Source organism: Sorghum bicolor, chromosome 10 (genome assembly GCF_000003195.3).
Source record: "Sorghum bicolor cultivar BTx623 chromosome 10, Sorghum_bicolor_NCBIv3, whole genome shotgun sequence".
Lineage (NCBI taxonomy): Eukaryota > Viridiplantae > Streptophyta > Magnoliopsida > Poales > Poaceae > Sorghum > Sorghum bicolor.
In genome coordinates, this window is record NC_012879.2 from 51,653,610 (window position 1) to 51,679,528 (window position 25,919).

The 25,919-nt window shown below is 49.0% G+C and overlaps 1 protein-coding gene across 2 annotated transcripts; it reads left to right on the forward strand.

Moving 5' to 3' along the window:
- On the forward strand, positions 1,538-24,677 carry LOC8065049 (coatomer subunit beta'-2). 2 transcript variants are annotated; one of them, XM_021450011.1, is made up of 26 exons: positions 1,538-1,745; positions 2,035-2,055; positions 2,159-2,220; positions 2,330-2,384; positions 3,395-3,431; positions 3,614-3,939; positions 4,043-4,174; positions 4,242-4,390; positions 5,332-5,400; positions 5,474-5,624; positions 5,712-5,777; positions 6,154-6,342; positions 11,978-12,118; positions 12,219-12,293; positions 12,436-12,612; positions 12,719-12,810; positions 12,901-13,017; positions 13,114-13,228; positions 13,330-13,401; positions 13,855-14,051; positions 14,142-14,235; positions 15,090-15,196; positions 22,946-23,075; positions 23,291-23,405; positions 24,093-24,161; positions 24,377-24,677. In XM_021450011.1, the coding sequence occupies exons 1-25, from the start codon at positions 1,743-1,745 to the stop codon at positions 24,110-24,112; spliced, it is 2,712 nt and encodes a 903-aa protein (XP_021305686.1). In that variant the 5' UTR covers positions 1,538-1,742; the 3' UTR covers positions 24,113-24,161; positions 24,377-24,677. The 2 variants fall into 2 exon arrangements, with proteins under 2 accessions (XP_021305686.1, XP_021305687.1); XM_021450012.1 differs by having other exon boundaries at positions 23,291-23,390.

A 25,919-nucleotide genomic window follows, 5' to 3' on the forward strand; every position in this document is an offset into this window, starting at 1 on the left:
AGATTAATTCACTTATTACAAAACAAGACGTGTATTCATTTTTAGATGGATAGATAGATGGGAATTCGGTAGGTGGAGACACGTGTATATTTTTTAGTTGGGTGTATTTTTAGATGGATAGATAGGAGAACATCCCATCTTTACACCCACCCACCTGGAATATGCATATCTATTTAAATTTAAATATGCATACCGGTATTTAAATCGAAGGTAAATCTGTGTAGGATCACATTGGCTCATTTACAATACTCACTAACAGCAAGTATAACAAAGTGACATCAGCGGGGTGCATGAGTTGCCACATCAAATTTATGCAAGGACATGGAAAATTCTTGTTATAGAATGTCATAGACCATGCATTAATGATGCAATATGTATTAAGATCTAACTATTACGTGGGTGGGCTATTAGATGAGTTGTATATGACATGGCACTAGCATATAGCCACCGACCGACTAAATCATGCTCTAAAAGGAACATAAATCTTATTTTTTGTGTGGTCAATGAATCTCAAGCTTAATCAGGTTTACAGAAAATAACATTAGTATTTATATACTTTAAGCATTAAAGATTTGTTATTTTCATATATTAAATTAAACTTGAGATTGTTTGGTTCCTTGAAAGATGAGACTTATACTTTTGTTACGAACGTAGAATTCTAACTGGTGGGGATCCCCCATTTCTATTAAACGAATTTAACGAAAGTATCACGAAGCATAGTGATGACACTCCTTCAGTCTATAAAAATGATGCAATTATGGAATATGTATAAGTCAGCTTCAATCAAATTGAAGTGAGTAGTATTAATATTTATGTCTCCAACTAGATTTATTTACGAATATATATTTCATAATTAATTTAATGATACTTATTTTTGTACTTTAAAGGTTACTTTTTATATAACTTTAATCAAATTTCAAATCACTGAAAATATATTTCTAAACACTAAAGAAATGTGGTCGTTCATTGACCTAACACTAAGCTTTTCCAAATACTTTTCATTATAAATCTAGTGAATTTTATCTCACCTTATTTAACTAGACAAATTTTTTACGTAGATAAAATTTAAAATGATTGACTAGTAGAGTTTGGCAATGCTTAGTAACTTCTAATCGATCCTTATTGCTTACTGATATTTGCTGTCATTGTCCATACTATTTCTGTCTCACCGTATTTAACTACATACATATTTATGTTGATATAAAATTTTAAAATGATTGACTTGTAGAGCTTGGCTAATGCTTAGTAACTTCTAGTCCTTATTGCTTACTGATATTTGTTGTCATTGTCCACACTTAAACTTTTTCCGTCTACAAATTTGGGAGCTTCCCATATGTACGTCGGTTCAGTAAATTTATTTATTTATACTATTTCAGTTTTTAGGGTCCAAAAATGTAATTTCAGTAGCTTAGCAACCAGGTCATCCAAAGTCAAATGCAGACTCTCCGATCAACTCCGAAGTCCTCGTCAGGCTCCTCCTACCCGAATCCCGAGACCCGCTTACTTCGCTCTTAAACAAATCACACAGACCCGTTTACCCGCAAGTTCGTTCGTTACCTTCCGCTCTGGTACTGTCTTCTCCTTCCCTTCGCCCCTTCCCTCCACTCGCGATCTCGCGCCCTCCTTCCCTCAGCTCCGCTCCTTCCGCCTCTCGGAGGGGCGAGCGGCCGCCCGAGCGTCCACTCACGCTCACCGCCTGACCCCAACTACGCCCCGCCGGCGCCGGAACCTACGACGTCGCAATGGTAACTTCCTCTCGCCACCAGCTACCTGCGCGCCTGCCGGTCGGTCTGGTCCGGCCTGCAGACTGCAGTTCGCTTCGCGAAAACCGCTAGATCCCGATGCGGCCTTGGCCCTTCACGTCCCGCTGGATCGCATTGATGCTTTCCGAGCCGAGATCCGCGGCCGAACCTGTGGGTTGGTGCGTGGATCTGGGGCTCGGACGTGTTACGTGCTATGCGTGTGCTGACTTGTGTTGGTTTTTGTGTGTTTGTTTTTATTGGTCGTTGTTGGCACGGATGAATGATGATGCAGCCGCTCCGGTTAGAGATCAAGGTAATTTCGAGAATACCCGGCTGAATCCGGTTAATTTGGCAGTGCCTTTACTTGTCACTATGAGGTCGTTTCTCTAATGGTGATATGTATTTTGCTTCATCAGAGGAAGCTCGCGCAGAGGTCGGAGAGGGTCAAGTCCGTGGACCTGCATCCCACGGAACCATGGTAAATTTGCTGGTGCCTCTTGTCTTGGCTAATTGCTGCGATAATTTAATGTGCATTTGAGCGTCCCGAGTGTTGGATTTCCAGAATAACGGGCTTCTGTTTGGTGCAGGATCATGTCAAGTCTTTATTCTGGCAGTGTCTGCATCTGGAACTACCAGACTCAGGTAGGAAGCCTTATCTTTTGTGAGTTAGTTAGATAATGCTCTAAACTCTTCATCAACTAGTTAGGATGACATTTTTTTTTGGTTACTTTCAATGAGTGCATATTTCTTATTTACAGCCTGTTTATGGAAAATACGAGATATGACTAACCTAAGAATCTAAGATCAATGTATTGTCAGCCCTTCATATGTGTGGAGTACGTATATTATGATAGTGAGTAATTTGTTGTGATGTGTCAATAATAATGAATTCTCATGTCATGATTGGGAATTCTTGATACAAGCAAATCAGAGTTTTAAATTATTTTACATGTTACACACTGCCTAATTAGAAAGAATGCACCTGTATCTGTGGGTCTAATGACTGTAGTAATTGTTCACCTTAAGATAACAACTAATTTCACGCACAGAGATTGGGAGGAAGTTCACTAATAATTCAAGGAGAAAACAGAGACATAAAATCTATTATATATTCGATTCTTTAGCAACTTTTCAGTTATCGTGAACGGACAAGTTCGTGCAAAACCGACTCAGCTGGAAAAGCTAGATCAAGTTGAGATGTTTGGTTTGAGCGTATTAGTGCTTTAATGGGTGCCGAATGGACCAATTTGTCAATCTAGTGTTAACATAGAATAAAAATCGCCACAACTAATGGGTATTGAGGGAATTCTTAGGTGGTTCATCTGTGAGTTCAGTAGAGACTGGGCCATGTCCACTGACCTTTTGCGGTGATCATACTATCTATACCACTGAGTGACAGGGATGTAATGAAGGACTGTGAAGTAGATGGTGAGGCCATCCACCAGAGTAGAGGTGGGTTTGTCAAGGAAAACAGGCCACGTTGTACATAGTTTTTCTGTGGTTACATAGTCCACTGGAAATGGGGTTCCATTACTCATTGGCACTGTCTAATTCCAGTCTATTCTTACAGCTAGCAATATTAAAGATTTATATGGTTTTGTACAGCTGATGTAAAATTCTATCTGATTAATTCCGTGTTATTTTGTTACCAGACAATGGTGAAATCTTTTGAAGTCAGTGAGTTACCAGGTTGCTTTCTCACTCTACTGTTTACATGTTTTTTTTCTTAAACAGGCAGTAGAGTGTGTACCATTATATTAATAAGAGGAAAAGGAGTCTAAGAAGACTAAACAAGCACATTACTGTTTACAGTTTTCTGTATGCATTTGTGTGGTTGTGCCACTATGCTCATGTAACCATGTTAATTGCAGTTCGTTCGGCTAAATTTATTGCGCGGAAGCAATGGGTTGTGGCTGGTGCCGATGACATGTTCATCCGTGTGTATAACTATAATACCATGGATAAGGTCAAGTTGTTCGAAGCTCATACTGATTACATCAGGTGTGTGGCTGTTCATCCGACCCTGCCATATGTGTTGTCATCATCAGATGACATGCTTATAAAGCTTTGGGACTGGGATAAGGGCTGGATGTGTACTCAAATTTTTGAGGGCCACTCTCATTATGTCATGCAAATCACATTTAACCCCAAGGACACAAATACTTTTGCTAGTGCTTCTCTTGATCGTACTGTAAAGGTATACCCATTATGTTTTATTTTGTTTAAATGATAATGTACTAATTCCTCACTTTCCTCTTTTCTAGTCTTAACGAGCAATTTTATGCACTTGAAATTTCTAGATTTGGAGTCTTGGTTCTCCTGATCCTAACTTCACATTGGATGGTCATTCAAAAGGTGTCAATTGTGTTGATTATTTCACTGGTGGTGACCGGCCATATCTAATTACAGGCTCTGATGACCAAACTGCAAAGGCAAGACATGTTCATTTGCACATATGAGCATTTTGGACACTGTTACTGATGGGTTAACTTGAATTAGGTTTGGGATTATCAAACAAAGAGCTGTGTCCAAACACTTGAAGGACATGCACATAATGTCTCTGCTGTATGTTTCCATCCTGAGCTTCCAATAATAATGACAGGTTCAGAGGATGGAACTGTTCGCCTATGGCACTCCACTACCTACAGGTTCTTATGCTATTTCTGTTCTAGTTTGTGGCCTTGTGACACTCTGTCTTTGTGTTTACATCTTGATATATGTGGTGCTCTTTTATATGTATTTCTATGCAGAAGTTCTGCTCAATTGATTAAGTGATCGTACCAACCAAAATCTCACATGATCAGGCCCATGGTAGTGCTATCATTAAAAACAAGCCAGCGCGATACTGCATGTGATCCGAGGGACCAAAAAAAAACTGTCCTGTAACGACCATGGGATGCAGTTATAATTTCTCAGTTGAATTGAAAGCTGCAACTGATTATTTAAAAAAACAAGTGGACTAGAAAAATGAAAACAGTTGATCTATAGTTACAAACATGGCTTCAAGTTTTTGGTTTGCAGAATTCCCAGATATTCACAGGTGACAGTGATCAATCTGCTGATGACTGCCCATGTACCTGTTCGTTTTTCTTTGATTCCTAGATTTCGCTGATTATGTGTTGTGCCCCCCCCCCCCCCCCCCCCCCGCGCGCGCGCCGCCGCCGTTCCTCCTCCCTCTAAATTGTACAGCAGGCAACTTACCTTGCTGAGTACATCCCAGTTCATACATATTTTTTTTGAATATCTATGACTTAATTGACTTTTAAGAGAGAGGGAGAGCTCTGGGTTCTGCTATGCATTTTAAGGATTCTTTTGTTGGGGGAATGAATAGTCATGGTCTTGTGGTGACGCTATGTGATCTTTGACCTCCTGTTGTGATTTTCCATGCTATTTGACATAAGGCATAATACTAGCAAAATTATTAGCTGTTGCTTGTGTAAGATTTGATCACAAAATTACTCATTAATAGCATAACCTTCTGTTTGTGATAGACCTTGGAATTTTTACCCTTTTTAGGCTATGTGTTTAACTTTTCTTTTCATGGAAACTTGGTAGTGACATTGTGGTTGGTGCTCTCGCTGTCTTGCAGACTTGAGAATACACTTAACTATGGCCTTGAACGAGTTTGGGCATTAGGTTACATGAAGGGCTCACGAAGGTATTGAAAAAACTTAGTTTCTTGTTTTCTCCAAATTTGTAAGTGTTTTCTTGAATTTATTCAATTCATGCAGAGTCGTGATTGGATATGATGAAGGAACAATAATGATTAAGATTGGCCGTGAAGAACCTGTTGCTAGTATGGATAGCAGTGGTAAAATCATATGGGCCAAACATAACGAAATTCAAACTGTCAATATCAAGGCAGTTGGTGTGGATGCTGAGGTTATCTTTGTAAACCGTGCCATCCTGTTGATAATGGTTAATTCCATATTCTGATTTATAATACTCTTAATTTTCTTCATATGTCAGATTGCAGATGGAGAACGTCTGCCATTGGCTGTGAAGGAGCTAGGAAGTTGTGACCTTTACCCACAAGTAGGTTTATGTTTGATATTAAGTGGGTGCTTTGTTTAAATAGCACTCTTTTGCTACATGTTACAGTTATATAGACAAATAAAGGCACTTTATATAGTTCTGCATGGTTTTGCCTTGCACTATGCATGCTAAACTGCTAATAGCACGATCAAGTGTGTCAGTGCCTTGGTGACATTGAACGTTTTAAGTTTTTTCTTGACGGGGCTAAGAGTTGTTTATATTATGCTTCTAACAAATATTGGATTTTTTCTTTGTATGTGTAAACTCTTTTTTTAACCTTTGTGTGGAAGGAAGAAAGCACTGATTTTTTACAACTTAGTTCCAACTTATGTTAGGATAGTTAAAAAATAGTAACTAATCCTTTCTGTTCTTTCAGAGTTTACGACACAATCCAAATGGGAGGTTTGTTGTTGTATGTGGAGATGGAGAGTACATTATCTACACAGCGCTAGCATGGAGAAATAGATCATTTGGGTCTGCTCTTGAAATTGTCTGGTCAACTGAAGGAGAGTATGCTGTAAGGGAAAGCACATCAAAAATAAAGATCTACAGCAAAAACTTTCAGGTTTGCTCTTTATGTGACTTGCTGCCATGATTTGTGAGTTGTTATTTTCATTCTTTTTTATGCTAGTCAATTTTATTCCTATTCAAAATTTAGAACACTTCAACCTCACTTCAGATACAGCAATAGTGTCCCGCTGTTCTTGGCATTATGTCTTGGGATTATTGAGCCTTATATGCTTCCATTTGTATTGTACCTCAAGGGACTAGATGGTATAGACTGTATTGCCATGTGTTACTGTCAAGGGCGGTGTGGTCTAGGGTAGCTGGCCCTCGACTACGAAGCTCGTAGTCTCCGGCAGAGTCTTCCAGGGCGGAGGTTATACCCCTCTCAGCCGGCTGGGCTTAGGAGACGCAGGAGAGAGAGAGAGAATAGGTTAATTCTTGCTTGCCTCATTCTTCCCTGGTTACAAGAATATATAGCCAATGGCTCAACAAACTATGGAAAGGAATTCCCTTAATTATAGCCTAACCAAAACAACTCCCAATCTAATCCCAATCAAATCCCTGATTTTTAGCCACTGGAAGTTGCCCCTTCGGGCTGCTGGAACGCGCGCCCTGCGCGCTCAGCTGCGCGGCGAACGTCGCGGGCGCGCCTGCGCCTTGCGTACATTTTCCCGCACATGACATCTCTCCCCGCCTCGAAGTCCAGCTCGTCCTCGAGCTGAAAGGTCGGAAACCGAGAGCGGAAATCCTCCAAATCCTCCCAAGTAGCAGCAGACACTGGCTCGCCCTGCCACTCGACGAGCAGCTGGCGCACGCCCCGGGCGATTCGTGCCTTCGCGACCTTGGCGGGAGCAGGAACAGCAGCCCCGTTCAGGAGAGGGGGCAGTGGGGGCGGCGCTGCAGGTGGGGTGCCGATGAACTTCCGCAGGACACCGACGTGGAACACATCGTGCAGGCGAGCGCCAGGCGGCAGCTGGAGGCGGACAGCCACGTCGTTGATCAACTCCAGGACCTGATACGGCCCGACATAGCGAGGCTTGAGCTTCCCCTTGGGCGCGTTGGGGAGGGACGCCGCAGCACGCTGCCGTAGGCGCAGCCAGGCCCAGTCGCCGACCAGGAAGGACACCGGGCGATGGTGGCGGTCGTAGACGCGCTTCTGCGCCGCCTGAGCCTGCTCCAGGCGATAGCGGACGTCGTCGAGGAAGGCGGCGCGGTCCTCCATCTCCTGAGCCACCGCGGCCACTCGGGTTTCGCCGGGCTCGTACGAGCGAATGGTCGGGGGATCCCGGCCGTAGACCACCCGGAACGGCGTGTCGCGGAGAGAGGACTGGTAGGCGGTGTTGTAGATATACTCCGCCCAGGGCAGCCATCGGAGCCACTGGCGAGGCCGGTCCCCGGAGAAACAGCGCAGGTACATGACGATGACGCGGTTGGCGGCCTCGGTCTGGCCGTCCGTCTGCGGGTGGAAGGCGGACGACATGAAGAGCTTTGTCCCCGTGAGCCGCATAAGCTCCTGCCAGAACGCGGACGTGAACACCGGGTCGCGGTCTGAGACGATAGACTGCGGAACGCCATGTAGACGGACGACGTCGGCGAAGAACGCCTGGGCGACCGATTCCGCTGTGTAGGGGTGTGCCAGCGGTATGAAGTGGCAGTACTTGCTGAAGCGGTCGACCACGGAGAGGATGACCGTCTTGCCCTGCACTTTGGGCAATGCCTCGATGAAGTCGATGCCGATGTCTGCCCAGACTGCGGACGGCACCGGCAGCGGCTGCAGCAGTCCTGCCGGCCTGAGGTGGTCGGACTTGTACTGCTGGCAGGTACCACAGGCCTGCACGAACGCCTGCACGACTCGGCGCATGCTGGGGAAGTGGAAATCGCGCCGGAGGCGATGGAGAGTGCGGTGGACGCCTTCGTGACCATCGTTGTGGATGGCGGCCACGACTTCCTGGAGAAGCGGCGACGTGGGCGGGATGTACAGGCGGCCGTCGTAGGTCAGCATACCGTCCACCAGTGCCCATGGCGCGGCGCGGGCGCCCGAGCGGACCTCGGCGTAGAGGGCGACCAGGGCCGGGTCGGTTGCCTGGGCATGGCGCAGGCGGTCGATGAGGTCAAAGCGGGGCGCCGAGATCGCCATGGCCGCCCCTTCTTCGGTGTCGCGGCGAGAGAGAGCGTCGGCGACGACGTTAGTGGCGCCGGAGCGGTATTCCACTGAGAAGTCGAAGCCCAAGAGCTTGCCGACCCAATGGTGCTGGGGAATCGTGGCGAGGCGCTGGTCGAGGAGGTATTTCAGACTGTAGTGGTCCGTCTTGACGATGAAGCTCCGCCCCCAGAGGTACGGCCGCCAGTGCCGCACGGCCTGGACGAGGCCGATGAGCTCGCGCTCGTAGGCGGCCAGCGCGCGGTGACGGGGTGCCACTGGTCGGCTGAAGAACGCGACTGGGTGGCCCTCCTGAGTCAGGACCGCCCCAAACCCGACGGTCGACGCGTCACATTCGACGGTGAACAGCTTGGTGAAGTCCGGCATGGCGAGGACGGGGGCGGACGTGACGGCGGCTTTGAGGGCCGCGAACGCCGACGCGGCTGCGTCGTCCCAGGAGAAGCCCTCCTTCTTGAGGAGCGCCGACAGCGGCGCGGCAAGAGCCCCGTAGCCGTGGACGAACTTGCGGTAGTATCCCGCCAGGCCGAGAAACCCGCGGACTGCCCGCACCGAGCGGGGCGCCGGCCAGTCGTGGATCGCCTGCACCTTGGTTGGGTCCATGGCCACGCCCGCCGCCGATATGACATGGCCGAGGTAGGCGACCGAGGGCGCGCCAAAAGAACATTTGGAGCGCTTGACGAAGAGCTGGTGGCGTTGCAGTTCGTCGAGGACGGCCCGAAGGTGGCGGAGGTGGTCAGCCCATGTCCTGCTGTAAATGAGAATATCATCAAAAAATACCAGGACGAAGCGGCGGAGGAACGGCCGGAGCACGTCATTCATCAGGGCCTGGAACGTCGCCGGGGCGTTGCACAGCCCGAACGCCATCACCAGGAACTCGTAGAGGCCGTCGTGGGTGCGGAACGCCGTCTTGTGCACATCCTCCGGCCTCATCCGCACCTGGTGGTACCCGGACCGAAGGTCGAGCTTGGTGAAGAACTTGGCGCCGTGGAGCTCGTCGAGGAGCTCGTCAACCACCGGGATCGGAAAAGCGTCCTTGACGGTGAGCGCATTGAGCGCCCTGTAGTCGACGCAGAAACGCCACGACCCGTCCGGCTTCTTGACGAGGAGAACCGGCGATGAGAAGGGCGAGTCGCTGCGACGGACGATACCCTGCTCGATCATAGCGGCGCACTGCCGCTCCAACTCGTCCTTGTGCGCTGCTGGGTACCGATAAGGCCGGACAGCGACGGGTTGGGCGCCGGCCTTCAGGGTGATGCGGTGGTCGTGCGCGCGTTTGGGGGGCAGACCGGTCGGGTCGGCGAAGAGCCCCCCGTACGCGTGCAGCAGGGCGTCGAGGAGCGGCCCGGCCTCTGACGTGACGCTCAGCGATGGCACCGTAGGGCAGGCTATGCCTGTCCAGGAGACAGGGCGCCCGAGGTGCTGGAACGTCATGCGCCGGCTGCTGAGGTCCCAGACAATGGGCCCCAACGCGCCCAGCCACCGCGTCCCCAGGACGACGTCGTACCCGGCCAGCGGCATGACGAAGAGGTCGGCCGGGAACGTGACGCCGTCGATGAGTAGAGGCGCGTCGCGGATGACACCGTCGCAGGTGACGCGCTCGCCGTTCGCGACCAGGGCGGTGAGGCGCGGCCGCTGACGCAGGGGAAGGCCGGAACGCCGGGCAGCCGCCGCCGAGATGAAGTTGTGCGTGCTGCCGGAGTCGAGGAGGGCGACGAGGATCGCGGCGCCGAGGGACACGCGGAGCTGCATGGTACCCGCCACCGGCACCCCCGCCACGGCCTGGAGCGAGAAACAGGGAGCCTCGGCGTCGGGCTCGGCTGCTGCGACGTCGTCGGGGGCGTCATCAATCTCGACGCCTTCCAGGAAGAAAATGCGCCTGCAAAAACGGTTATGGCCGCGGGTATATTTCTCATTGCAGTTGAAACATAGACCGAGACGGCGACGCTCAGCCATCTCCTCAGGCGATAGGCGCCGGTTACCGTCCCCGCGGCCCGGCTGTGCGGCTGCTGGCGGAGCTGGCAGGGCCAGAGGAGGTGGTGGCGGCGGCAGGGCAGCACGGGGCGCAGGCGCCGGCAGAATGCCCCGCGCAGGAGCTCGTGGCGCGGGCGGCGGCGGCCGCTCAGCCTCCATCAGCTCGACCTGCCGCGCGAGACTCATTGCCGCGGCGAGCGAGTCGGGGTTGTGGAGGCGAACGGCATGACTGAGCGGCGGGAGGAGACCGCCGGTGTAGAGCTGGACGCGCTGCTCTTCGTCCAGGCGACCGGCTCGAGGAAGGAGCGCCTGAAAACGGTTGGAGTACTCTTCGACGGTGCCCGTGCGCCTGCACTCGGCGAGTTCGAACAACGGCGCCGACCTGAGCGGTGGCCCGAACCGCAGGTGCAAGTACTCCTTGAAGCGCGCCCAGGTGGGCGTGCCGGAGTCCTCCTCGAGCTGGTTATACCACAGCTGCGCGACGCCCTCGAGGTTGTACGAAGCCTGCCACACGCGTTCCTCCGCCATGGTGCGGTGTTGGCGGAAATATGCCTCGCATTTGTTGAGGAAGAGCATGGGGTCGGTGGTGCCGTCGAAGCGCGGGAAGTCCCACTTCTTGTGCTTGGGCGGGTAGTCGGTGTGCGGACCTTCCGCGTGCCGGTTGCCGCCGCCGCCGCCGGCGGACGACTCCGACTTCTCCTTCTTCAGTGAGGCCATATCGGCCTTCATGGTCGCCATGTCGTCGGTGAGGGCCTTGATGGCCGCCATGAGGTCGGCTGCGGACGGCTCCGTCATGCTGGGTGCTAGGGCGACGGGCGCGGACGAGGTGGGTGACGGCGGCGCGGCGGCTGATGGGTGCTGGGCTGCAGTGGACGATGAACTGGAGGAGCGGGTGGGAGAGGATCGACGAGACCGTGATACCAGGTTGTCAAGGGCGGTGTGGTCTAGGGTAGCTGGCCCTCGACTACGAAGCTCGTAGTCTCCGGCAGAGTCTTCCAGGGCGGAGGTTATACCCCTCTCAGCCGGCTGGGCTTAGGAGACGCAGGAGAGAGAGAGAGAATAGGTTAATTCTTGCTTGCCTCATTCTTCCCTGGTTACAAGAATATATAGCCAATGGCTCAACAAACTATGGAAAGGAATTCCCTTAATTATAGCCTAACCAAAACAACTCCCAATCTAATCCCAATCAAATCCCTGATTTTTAGCCACTGGAAGTTGCCCCTTCGGGCTGCTGGAACGCGCGCCCTGCGCGCTCAGCTGCGCGGCGAACGTCGCGGGCGCGCCTGCGCCTTGCGTACATTTTCCCGCACATGACAGTTACATGTTTGAAGAGAAACAATTTAGATGTTGTTGCTTTTTATAGTGATATATCCAAGGTTCACATTAGCAAAGTTTGTGGCTTGTTTTATTTTATGAAACTATGCACTTAAGAAGCAGCTACATGCATTTTTATCGACTGTTGCAAAAGTTGACTGTCAGTTTGGAACATCTTAATGTCATATATACATAAACATGCTTTGTTATCATTTGCATATTCCGATGACAGCAGCTGTAATTTCAGGAGAGGAAAAGTATAAGACCAGCATTCTCTGCAGAACGTATATATGGGGGAGTATTGCTTGCTATGTGTACAAATGATTTCATTTGTTTCTATGACTGGGTGGAGTGCAGGTTGATACGTCGAATTGACGTGAATGTAAAAGTGAGTTGTTACTTTTTGCTTCAGGGATGGATACCCATAATGTGTGTTTACTCTTTTTTGCCTTAACGCCACTGGAATCGACTACCTGTGCCTGCTGCAGAATGTATATTGGGCTGACAGTGGTGATTTGGTAACAATAGCAAGCGATTCATCATTCTACATTTTGAAGTACAATGTGAGTTAATTTCATCACATATTGTAGATACTATAGATCGCAGTTTTTCATTGTGTTCGTTAAGCACACCTGTATTCTGCAACTGACAATGATATGCCTTGTTTATTATTTACTAACGCAACTGTAACTTGATAACATCTAGAGAGATTTAGTTTCTTCTCATCTTGATGGAGGGGCATCAGTTGGTGAGGAAGGTGTGGAAGATGCCTTTGAATTGCTTCATGAGATAAATGAACGTGTCCGTACTGGGTTATGGGTCGGAGACTGTTTTATATACAATAATTCTTCATGGCGCCTGAATTACTGCGTTGGAGGAGAGGTAACACTTAATTTCACCATAATCTGTAGCATCTTGTATCGATGTCCTTTTTATTCCTGAGTGTTTGGTTTTAGGTGCTGTCTATTTACCATCTCATGTGTTACAGGTTACTACAATGTTTCACTTGGATCGGCCTATGTATTTATTAGGATATCTCGCTAACCAAAGTCGTGTATATCTTATTGACAAGGAGTTTAAGTAAGCATCATGCGGTGTATCTACTTCTAATCTTCCTTCATGATATGCTTTTGGGTTATGAACTTATGACTACAAATTTGTTTATTGCAGTGTGGTGGGTTATACTTTACTACTCAGTTTGATTGAGTACAAAACGCTTGTGATGCGTGGGGATTTGGAACGTGCAAATACTGTTTTACCATCCATACCAAAGGAACAACACAACAGGTGCGATCCTGTTTGACTGTTTGAAAAATTTGTAGTGGATGTTAATTTAAACCTTTATGTACCCCAGTGTTTATATGATTAACTTTTGGCTTGCAGTGTGGCACATTTCCTTGAATCACGTGGCATGTTGGAGGAAGCCCTTGATATAGCCACTGACCCTAATTACAGATTTGACCTGGCTGTGCAGCTTGGAAGCCTGGAAGTTGCAAAGGTATAGTGCAATTATACCACTTATCTCTTAACTGTTTAGGACACATTGTCCAAGAAATTCTCCTTTTCTTAAGTGCACCCTGAGATGTAGTTGCTTTGCAGGAAATTGCTATTGAGGCACGGAGTGAATCAAAGTGGAAGCAGTTGGGGGAACTTGCTATGTCCTCTGGAAAGGTATTTATATCAAATTTTCATGCATATGCATATGCGCTTCACTTGATATATTTTTTCCCTGTTACTAGCTTGAGCTCTGACATTTGAGTTGTACTCGTTACTGTGTCCTTAGTAATTGTGATGGTTAGCTTGCAGCCTTAATAAACTCAATTTAGAGCTTTGCTAACTCTTTTATACATTAATATTAATATATATATTACCACAGTAGGGGCCCCTACTGTATTCTCCTAAAAAAACATTTGCCAATTTTACAAATCTTGAGTCTTCTATCATAATTTTCCATTAGATTGAGCTTGCTGCTTCCTCATTGTCATATATTTGCCCAGCTGTTCTCTAGAGTGCAAACATTTGGACTTGAACAGCTACTTTACCTTCCTCTTTAATGATATGATACACAGCTCTCCTGTGTATTTGAGACTAACAGCTACTTTATTGCATATACAATAACCACAGCTCGAGATGGCAGAAGAATGTCTCCTTCAAGCTACAGACCTTAGTGGGTTATTGCTTCTATATTCATCACTTGGAGATGCTGAAGGGATAACAAAACTGGCATCCATGGCTAAAGAACTAGGAAAGAACAATGTTTCTTTCCTTTGCTTGTTTATGCTAGGCAAATTGGAAGAATGTCTTCAATTGTTGGTTGATAGGTAGGCTTCTGCAATTGAATGCATTTTGTCCGATTCAGTAACATCTTGTTTTTGACATTATACGTTGACAATTGGCCCTTTGCTGTACAGTAATCGTATTCCAGAAGCAGCATTGATGGCACGATCTTACCTTCCAAGCAAAGTTTCTGATATTGTTTCAATATGGAAAAAGGACCTTCAAAAGGTATCTTCCTAATGAATGCTTTCTCTGCCTTTGTTCTTCCTTCCAATCACACTTCACATTTTCCCATAAAGTGAAGACATAATATGCTCTGTTTCTAATTCTGTAAAGCATAAATTGTTACCTCAATTTGCAAGAACATATTTCTGCATTTTACTCATTTTTTTTCTCGAACACGCATGAGAGCTATGTATCATTATGTTAGGGGTTTGGAGAAACCCTTACAACACCCACCACTCACTCCTGGGCTTATAAAAAAAGACGTTCAGTGCTAGATGCATGGTACTCGTTGTTATGCTTATGCATTAGTTAGGTATTGTTCTATGTGCTTCTGACTGGTGTTATAGTCACTTTCTTTCTTCTGTCTACATACTGTAGAATTATTAGTAATATGAGTATTGGGAAATTAAGCTAATGGTTGGAATTTGTTAACTGTTAATGGATGATTTCTTACTAACGTTTACCTTATTTATGGTGGTAACTTGTTGCATTGAGGTTGTTGAAAATGTAATATTAGCTGTTAAGACAAAGCCATGATGTTATGGTAGCACCATTCACTGATTACCAGTATTATAGATATCAAAGGAAAATCAACTTTGGGTTCAAATTTAAAATTTTGGAGAAGCTGGATTTTGTTTCTGGAATGCTTAGAATGCACAATTCTATTTTGTCTACTTCAAAATGATCAGTATCGAATTGAGATTCACCATGTAATGCTGAATTCTTTAGGCTGATGAATTGTCTGTACCAACTTCGATCATACAAAACATTGATGTTTTTCCACACCACTCACTCTGGTGCTGTCATTCAAACTATTAGCAAGTGCTGGTTCATCACCTTTTTTTGTGCCTTTTAAGGTGAACTCCAAAGCTGCAGAATCTCTGGCAGATCCTGCTGAGTACCCAAATCTGTTCGAGGACTGGCAGATTGCTCTCAATGTAGAAGCTACCATGGCTCCCAAGAGGTATTTGTTAGTCCTTATGGATTATATAGCTCATATCAATATATCAAGCTTTTAGTATCCTTCTATGATTTAAACAGGCAATCCATCAATTTTGTGCAGTTTTAATAGAAACCTAGAGTATTCTAGCAATCTTTGAGCAATGTTGTCTGGGAAAATATTCGGTGCAAACCATGGTTATTTAAGGTGCCAGACACCTAGGCTTTATAAGGCGTGCGGCGAGGCGACGCCATACATATATCTTATCTTATTATATAATGCCACTAGAAATTTAGAACCAAATTATACCTTAATATTGCGAATACTTAGTATGTAATACCATAATAAGCAGTGCTGCTAGAGTACTAATGCACATATAAAGTGTCAAAATAGCAAATCTGAAGTCTCTAATAGCAACAAGCTAGTCTCAGTGAACTAGTGCTGGTAGTGCAAAACTAATACAAGAACCGAGCACTTCCACTCCATCTATAGAACAAAGCACCAGACGAGAGGCAGGGAAAGAAAGGATGAAGAGGAGAGCATCAATTATGTCTACATGCAGCAGATAGCACCAAGCACAAGTAGAGCAAAGCAGCACAGGCACCCAGAGCAGCCACAAATAGTAAAGCCACAACCACCAGGAGAGGAATATGGTACCTGGTGCCGTGAGCTTGCGAAGACCTGTGGGCCAGAGGAGAGGGAGGAGGCGCTAATCAGGGGGCTCAATCAGAGGAGCTGAGAGGGGAGGAATGATTCAGGGAGGCAAACTGTCGGAGTGGAGGGAGGAGTCGCAGATTCGATGGAGTAGAAGGGGAGGGAGAGTGTGGAAGGAGGCGGGCGCCGGCAGCGAGGATTCCAGGTGCTTCCTGCCCTCCTCGATTTCCTTGTCCCCCTCTCACGTTTAATGCTGGATTGCTGGGTCTTGGCCCCGCAGGAGTGTAGGCACTGATTCCTCGTGCCTGCTCAACTCCTGTGTGGAGCGCATCTGTTTCACTTGTGCGGCATCTGTTCTATTTCCTGCTGCCTTTTTGCTTCCTGCCTGCTCCTTTTGCTTCCGCCCGCCCTCACTTCTCAGCCCATCGCCGCCGCCTGCGCCCTGTAAGACATAATCTGCTGCCCCCTCTCTCTCTTCTTCCTGTCCAGGACAAAGGACAGTAGTTGGATCAGCTCATGGCTGTCCAAGTCTTAGGTCCTGTAGAGTATATGGCAATAGGCCATACTATGTACTAGTAGAGGTACACCAGCAGTATGGCTGGTACTAGAGTAGTTGTTGGCTGATTTCAGCCTTGTACCTTAGGAGTATGTAGTAGGTAGTTTTGTACCTTAGAAGGTACATGTATTGGTGTATATAAACCAGCCCAATGCAATGGAAGAAAGTAGTTCAATTGCCACTCATTCAGTCCCTGTTTCAGTCTGAAACCGTGTGTGCTGTGGGAGCTCAGGGCTCTTCTTCTACCTTGGAGCAGGGGAGAGGGAGAGGGGAGGAGAGCAGGTGCTGCTCACCTCGGTGCAGGGTCTCTGTGCCAACAATTGGTATCGGAGCCGTACAAGCCGTAGCTAGGTCCACTGACCAGCAATGGCGGAGAGTGCGGGCTGGAATGGTGGCGGGGAAGGTGGTGAGCGACAGCTCCAGCCGGCGCCACCGCAGGTGGAGGTGCGCGTGGTGAAGGAGTTCGGTGGCAGCGGCTCCTGGCCCATGCTCACTCGCACCAACTACGGTGAATGGGCGACGCAGATGAAGTGGAAGCTTCGCGCGCGCAAGTGGTGGCGGGCGATTGAGGAGGATGACCGCACCGAGGACGCCCAGGTGGGAGTCATGGAGGCGCTCATGGCCTCGACGCCGGCGGAGTACCATGAGGCGCTGGGCGCGAAGGACACTGCGAAGCAGGCCTGGGAGATGCTGGAGTCTCTGCGCATTGGCTCGGATCGAGCTAAGAGGGCGAGGATTCAGCAGCTGCGCAGGGAGCTGAACGACAGCAAGTTCAAGCCCGGGGAATCGGTGGAGGACTTCACCCTTCGCCTTCAGTCCCTGGCCACACAACTGGCCACCTACGGGAAGAAGGTGGACGACGAGGACCTCGTCACCAAGTTGCTGTGCACCGTGCCGGCAAGATACTCGCAGCTCGCCATGTCCATTGAGACTATGCTGGACATCTCCACGCTGTCTCTGGAGGACGTGGCCGGGCGGCTGCGGGTAGCCGAGAGCCGCACCACACCGGCGCCGGAGAAGGAGAAGCCCAAGCTCTTGCTGACCGAGGAGGAGTGGTCAGCACGCATGAAGGAGAAGAGGCGGTCCGGGGAAGGCTCCAGCCGTGGTGGCGGCGATCGCGGTGGTGGCAAGCAGCAGAGCAAGGGGCCGACGGACAAGAGGAAGGGCAAGAAGAAGTTCTCCGACCCAAACGCCTGTCGCAAGTGCGGCAAGGTTGGGCACTGGGCGCAAGGAGAAGAAGGATGAGGCGCACCTGGCTCAGGACGACAGTGACGGTGATCACGCACTCCTGATGGGTGTATACTGCGCAGGGGCGTGCGGTGAGGCAGAGCTGGAGGTGGTGGAGCAGAGGAGTGCACCGCCGGTCATCCATCAGCTCAAAGAGCCCCGTGTGCAGGGGCAGACTCATCTGGGAGTCGCCGGGGAAGACGCGGAGCAGCGGTGGTACCTGGACTCCGGCGCCAGCAACCACATGACTGGTCTTCGGGCGGCCTTCTCCGAGCTGGACGAAGGACACACGGGGAGTGTCAAGTTCGGCGACGGCTCGCGGGTTCAGATTCGTGGGCGCGGCACGGTGCTGTTCAGGTGCAAGGACGGCGAACACCGCGCGCTCACGGACGTGTACTTCATCCCGGAGCTGCGTTCAAGCATCATCAGCCTTGGGCAGATGGACGAGCACGGAGCGGAGGTCATCATCCGCAACGGCGTGCTCAGGATCAAGGACCAGGATGGCCGACTCCTGGCGAAGGTACAGAGAACGCGTAATCGTCTCTATCTCCTTGATCTGAAGATTGAGCAGCCAGTGTGTCTGGCGGCGGCGTGCGCGGAGCCCTGGTTGTGGCACGGCCGGCTCGGCCACCTCAACTTCGACGCACTGGGGCGGCTCGGGAAGATGGTGACCGGCATGCCAAGCATCAAGCACGCCGGGGAGCTATGTGATAGCTGTCTCGCCAGGAAGCAGAGGAGGATGGCGTTCCCCAAGACGGCCAAGTATCGCGCGGCGGAACGGCTCGAGCTGGTCCACGGGGACCTTTGCGGGCCCATTACGCCGGCGACGCACGGAGGCCGGCGCTACTTCCTGCTGCTCGTGGACGACAGCAGCAGGTACATGTGGCTCCGGTTGCTGTCAAGCAAGGACGAGGCAGCGGACGCCATCAAGGCCGTCAAGGAAGGCGCAGAGGCGGAGTCTGGCAGGAAGCTTCGGGTGCTGCGTACCGATCGCGGCGGTGAGTTCACGGCGGTGCAGTTCGCCGAGTACTGCGCAGGCGAGGGAGTTGAGCGCCATCTTACAGCGCCATACTCGCCGCAACAGAACGGTGTGGTGGAGCGGCGGAATCAAACGATTGTGGGCATGGCCCGATCGATGATGAAGGCCAAGAGCATGCCGCCAGAATTCTGGGGGAGGTAGTCACCACGGCCGTGTTCATCCTGAACCGGTCACCAACGAAGGCGCTGAAGGGAGTGACACCGTACGAGGCATGGCATGGGCGCAAGCCTAATGTCTCGTACCTGAAGACGTTCGGCTGCATCGGGCACGTCAAGAAGGTAAAGCCTGTACTGGCTAAACTCGATGACAGGAGCGTCAAGGCGGTGTTTCTCGGCTATGAGTCGGGGACGAAGGCTTACCGGCTCTATGACCCGGTTCGGGGTAAGGTGCTGGTATCCAGGGACGTCGTCTTCGACGAAGCTGCAGCCTGGAGATGGGAGGAGGCCGAGGCCGGAGGAGGACGAGGCGACGGAGGGATCCGGGACTCCTTCACCGTGGAGCACCTGGTGATCCATGGCCACGGCGAGACAGCAAGGCAGCCGGTGACCGGGGAAGTGTCCGACGGGGCGGCAAGCGCTGAGCCGCCAGCTGCGGTCGAAGCAGAGGAGCCTCCTAGCCCGGGCGGGGCTGGGAGCGTGGGCATGCCAGGATCGATGGGGGACGAATCCCCTGTCTCGCCTGCGCAGAGGACGCCGACGACGGCCACGGTTGAGTATGCCTCGCCGCCGTCCGACGTCTCTGAGTTCGTGGACGCCTTCCACGAAGGAGAGGAGGTACGGTTCCGCAGGATCGACAACGTCATCGGGGAAGCAGAAGTGCCGGGCCTGGCGGCTCGTGGGCTCGGCAGCGACGCTCTGCTCCTCATGAGTGCAGAGGAGCCAACCACGTTTGCTGTTGCGGAGCGCGACGCGACGTGGCGGAAGGCGATGCTGGAGGAGATGGAGGCCATCGAGCAGAATGGGACCTGGGACTTGGTCGATCCGCCGGCAGGTTGTCGGCCGATCGGGCTCAAGTGGGTCTTCAAAGTAAAGCGGGACGAGCGCGGCGCAGTGGTGAAGCACAAGGCGTGGCTCGTGGCCCGCGGATTCGTGCAACGCGAGGGGATTGACTTCGAAGAAGTGTTCGCCCCTGTCGCGCGCATGGAGTCCGTGCGGCTGTTGCTCGCGCTCGCCGGGGCCAAGGACTGGCAAGTCCACCATCTGGACGTGAAGTCGGCGTTCCTCAACGGGGACCTGGCTGAGACCGTCTACGTCAAGCAAGCGCCGGGGTTCATCGTCAAGGGGGCGGAGCGGAAGGTTCTGCGCCTGCGGAAGGCCCTCTACGGGCTGCGTCAGGCGCCACGAGCCTGGAACGCCAAGCTCGACGCCACCATGGCGGAGCTCGGGTTTCAGCGGTGCGCCACGGAGCACGCCCTGTACACCCGCCGACGGGGGAAGGAGCATCTCATCGTCGGGGTGTACGTGGACGATCTCATCGTCACCGGAGCGCGCGCAGCAGACATCGCCAAGTTCAAGGAACAGATGGCGGCGCGTTTTCGGATGAGTGACCTGGGTCCTCTGTCCTACTACCTCGGCATCGAGGGGAAGCAAGGAGAGGACACCATCAAGCTTGGACAGCGGGCTTATGCACTGAAGCTGATCGAGCGGGCAGGGATGGCAGGCAGCAAGGCGGTGGCCACGCCCATGGAGGAGCACATCAAGCTCTCGAAGCAGAGCACCGCGGCGAAGGTGGATGCCACACTCTACCGGAGTGTCGTCGGCGGTCTACGCTGGCTGACTCACACACGGCCGGACATCGCTTTTGCGGTGGGCTACGTGAGCCGTTTCATGGAGGATCCACGGGAGGATCATTGGGCGGCGGTCAAACGACTACTGCGCTATGTTCAAGGCACGGCGGAGTGGGGACTTGTCTTCCCCAAGCGCGGCGGGCTTCAGCTGAGGGTGTTCAGTGAAGCACCGCCCGAGACCAAGGAAGGTGCGCCGGGACTCACGGTCTTCAGCGATGCGGATATGGCAGGAGATGTTGACGGGCGGCGGAGCACTTCCGGCGTACTCGTCTTCCTCGGCGGTGTGCCAATCGCCTGGCAATCGTTGAAGCAGAAGATGGTGGCCTTGTCCACTGAGACGGCTGCTGACAGAGCTCACCGGAGTTCAAGCGCAGCCGCCGGCACTCAAGGTGGACAACCAGCCAGCCATTGCGCTGGCCAAAAACCCAGTCCTCCACGACAGGAGCAAGCACATCGACGTGAAGTTTCACTTCCTTCGTGACTGCGTCGAGGAAGGACAGGTGGTCATCGAGTTCGTCGACACCAAGCGACAGCTTGCTGACATTCTCACCAAGTCACTCGGGCGCCTCAGGTTCATGGAGCTTCGAGGCATGATTGGCATGGCTGAGGTCAAATGAGGGCAGCAAAGATTAGGGGAAGATTTGTAAGACATAATCTGCTGCCCCCTCTCTCTCTTCTTCCTGTCCAGGACAAAGGACAGTAGTTGGATCAGCTCATGGCTGTCCAAGTCTTAGGTCCTGTAGAGTATATGGCAATAGGCCATACTATGTACTAGTAGAGGTACACCAGCAGTATGGCTGGTACTAGAGTAGTTGTTGGCTGATTTCAGCCTTGTACCTTAGGAGTATGTAGTAGGTAGTTTTGTACCTTAGAAGGTACATGTATTGGTGTATATAAACCAGCCCAATGCAATGGAAGAAAGTAGTTCAATTGCCACTCATTCAGTCCCTGTTTCAGTCTGAAACCGTGTGTGCTGTGTGTGTGCTGTGGGAGCTCAGGGCTCTTCTTCTACCTTGGAGCAGGGGAGAGGGAGAGGGGAGGAGAGCAGGTGCTGCTCACCTCGGTGCAGGGTCTCTGTGCCAACACGCCCTCCCCGATTTCACTCGTGCGATGTCTGCCTGGGGCAAGTCAGCACCAAAACGGTGCCAAATCGCGCCTGGGCAATGCTTTTTGACGCAAGACGGATGCTACATCAAGTGAGGTCGTGGCGAGCCTGATGCCCAGCTTTGAAAAGCGCCCGGACACCTAGGCGACGCCTAAATAACCTTGGTGCAAACCACTCCTAAAGTGTGATCGTAAAAACCCCTTGAAACACGTTGATAGTTTTTTTTGAAACGATGCATATTCATAGTGCATCTATGGATCAACATTGTTGGAAAAGCTGAAATTCAAATTCAATCTAGAAAAATTCATATGAAAATAACAAAATTCATGTGTATGTGCACTAGAAGACAAGATTCCTGTGATTCTGTCTTCCAGTAAACATGCACCTGAAATTTGTCATTTTCAGGTAAACTTTTAGAAAATGATCTCAAATTTTGTGACTGAACATTTGTAGATGCACTATGGATGTGCACCGTTTCAAATTTTTTGAAAGCTTCTAGGTTTGTATTTCAAGAGGGTTTTCATGATTGCACCAAATATTTTGCCATGTTGTCCTGTACGTTTCTCATATTTGTTTTCATAATATGCATTTGTGCCGTCTTTGCTGTTAGGTGCACATTGGCATAAAATCATCTAGTTAGATTATTCTAACGCTGAACTGCAGTATTTGAAATAATGAGACACTAACATACCAATCTTCGTAGGCTACTATCTAACTTTTTTTTGCGAAAGATGTTGTATTGAAGAATTAAATTCAATGTGAAATCTTCTATGTTGTAAACTACATTGAAGGTAGATTTTAGGTTTGTCCTTTTCACTCATACAAAATTATAGCACACATTGCATCAACCATGACACTAGAAACTAGATGGGGAATGATACTCCACCTGACTTGTGACCTCTCTCCCATCTTCCTCCATGGTCCCCGTGTATTTGGTGCCTTCAGTGTGGCCACGTCATCTTAGCCGCTTACCTAGCCAGGGTCCGTTAAGGTGATGCACCAACCACAGCAGCAGTGAATCAAGCTGTGGCTTCTGCTGGAGTGCCAGAGACAGAGAGAGAGTGGAGGTAGGAGGAGCAATGAGAGAATATTTTTCAGAGTGATAAACTGAGACACTGACATCAGCCATGGGCATCTCAGTTAGGGCCAACATCAGCCATGGTGTGATGTTGAGTGACCTTACCCCCTTAAACTAGTTCTGTTATTCATTTAAGGAATGCATATATTTTATGACATGCATGCACACACCTAGCAAATTTGCCTGTGCTGCAATTTTCTCTGATATAACAAACTAACAAAGATTATGGGACCATTTGGATAAATGCATTGTGGGACATGTAGTTTTGAAGACATACCTTTCATTTTAACTTCTATCCTGAAAAGATCTTGTTTTGACTTCTGAATAGGGGCGTCTATCCGCCTGCTGAGGAGTACATGACTTATGCGGAGAGGTCCAATGAGAGCCTTGTGGAAGTTTTCAAAAGTATGAATGTGGAAGAAGAAATACCAAGTGAGAATGGAGATTCTGCTCATGAGGTATTACACTTTGGTTGGTTACTAGCACAATTTGTATGTTGGATTGGTTTTGTCCTTTGATCTCCCTTTAAACTCATAGGAACAGCTGGGATCAGCTAAGAAACATATGCATATATTTGCTTGTCCCTTAATATTATTTTTACCACAATTGCTTCTATTGCTCTTCTACTTTCTTAAGTTTCTCCATGATGCTGACACCGAATGAATTTCTACAGGTTATTGAGGATGATGGAGTCGAGGAGAGTCAGGAGGATGCTGTTGAAGTTGAACCTGATGATTCAACAGATGGCGGTGTCCTTGTGAATGGGAATGATGGTGAGGAACACTGGGGTATGAACAATGAAGGAACTTTTCATTAGCGTAAAAGCAGTAGTGCAAGTGTACACTGTACAGTCCAATAATCTTTAGTCATCTCTTTTGATTTCAAGCTCAACAAAAATATATTTAGGTTAACTATCCAGTGAATCGGTGCAAGTGTCTATTATACACAGTAGTATCCTGAGTCCCTTGCCGTCACTGGTTATCACTAGAATGCCAGCATGTATCTGTTAGAAATCCTCTGGAACAAGACGAACCAGATATAGTTAAGAACTTGCTACGACTGTGAACATTCATACTGTTTATCTGCAGGGCTCACTTCGTTAAGAACTTGCTACGACTGTGACTTAATTTATCTGCAGGGCTCACTTTAGGTGTCTAGTGAATCTTAAGAAGAGGCTGTACGTACTATGATCGTAATTGAAATCTTAGTATGACTTTCTGGTAGAAGGGAACTGTTCAATCATAGACTGTATGCACAAAAAATTACCCCATTGGAAAGCTTAATATTTACAAAATGAATCATGTCATTGTTTTGATGCTTTTATGTTAGACTCAGCAATTTAAATTGTCCGATCTAAATTGTGTGGTTCATCTCAAAGCTGTTTTGACACCCAATAATTAACCTCTTATATGACATGGATGGATAGCCCAATTACGGTCTTTCTTACTGTTTGCTCTTTGATTTTCCCTTTTCAGTGCTGACTCCTGATCAATAGTAGAGATATTACGAAGCACCAGCAGATTAGTTGTTTTTGTGTAAAGAAGGTAAGTAATCATGTATGTATATGCACTAGTTAAAGAAAAATTAAATGGTCAAAGAATGCTGTGCTCCCGTATCCTTGAATAAATCTATGTTGTAAGCAGTATGTAACATTGTTCATGTTTGGCATGTAAAACAAAATCTCTGTCCGCGCGCCAGGGTAGACCATCAATTTTCCTAGTATATTTTGTGGTTTTAAACTTTGTTCTCACAATTATAGGTCGCCACATGTTCAACTCGATAGTCATGTAAAAGTTCCTCTCCAGCTGGACAAGGCGTTGTACGTGGATGGTAATTAGCATTTGGTCTAGATAACAAATTTTGCAATTCGATTCTTTTTGGGTGGGCATTGTAGATTTGTGGTATGTTATAGATTGTCTACCCTTTGTTTACCACATGATAAGATACATTCTTTAAAGTTGGAATTTGTTCACAGACACATGGGCTGCGCCCTGCATAGCATGTGAAAGTTGTATTTTTGGTCTAAACAAAGTCTTCTTGGTTTCCCCAGTTGTCGATAACTTGATCCTTGGTTTCTGCAATGTATTGTACTCTACTACCCTCATTTTCTCGTCTTGGGACGGAGACGGGAACGGAAACACATGGCTGCTAATGTACCCTCCATACTGAAAAAAGAGACGTCCTAGGGTGGAGACCCGGTTTCGCAAAAACAGACGTCCTAAGCAGCGGAGAGTATTGTGGACGCGTTTGCCCCTGCGAACCGCCCGTTCGCGTGCGTCCCTTCGCGTGCGGCCTCGTTCGTCGCCCGCATTGAAGGCTCGCAGGGGCCTCGTTCGTCGCCCGCATTGAAGGCTCGCGTGCGTCCGTTCACGCAGTTCAGGTAAACGAAAAAAAGCGCCAACAAAAGCGCGTTGAAAGTCAAAGGAAAAAAAAGGAAAAAAAACCGGCAAACAATGTGCTCAACGCGGCGAACAGGCTCCAAACGCGGCTACAAGCACGGACACGTCCAAATCAACGAAATAAGCGCGTGCCATCCCTGCCCGCACACGCACAGTACCATGAAAAAACATGAAAAAAAAGTGAAAATCTACTCAGTGCCAAAAAATAGCGCGGCCACCAGGGATCGAACCGACCCCCTAACAGCCATCCACCCAACTCGCGCTTGCTAGCCAGTAGAACTACAAATCTTTCCTAGATAACATGCACCCCGCAGCTTATTTAATAGGGGTAAAGGAGGAAAAATACCCCCTAATTAATGACTTCTTGGTTATCACAATCTTATCCTAAACGTCCATTTTTTCAGTATGGAGAAAAAGTACCTTTTGAATTGTAAGTTTTTAGCTTTTTTAGATGTATACTCCCTCCGTCTCTTTTTAATTGTCGCTTGCGCTTTCCGAAAAACAACTGCCGGCAATTATATATTAAAAGATATTAATATTTATAATACATAATTAGTATCATTAGAAAGATCTTTGAATCTAGTTTTTTAACAAATTTATTTGGAGATACAAATGTTGCACGTATTTTCTACAAATCGAGTCAAACTTGTGGCACGCACACCAATTAAAAAGGGACAGAGGGAGTATTGCTTTACTATGTACTGTATTTAGATAGTGTATATCTAGTTATATAATAAAAATTATGTATCTAGATAGATAGAAAAGCTAAATTAACTTACAATTTAGAAGGAAGGAAGAGTAAACATAGACAACACAACACATTTTCAGCGCTTACAACTTAAGGCTCGTTCGTTAGCATATCTTTCGTTGGCGGCTGCAAGACCAACCTGGATTCCTTGGTTG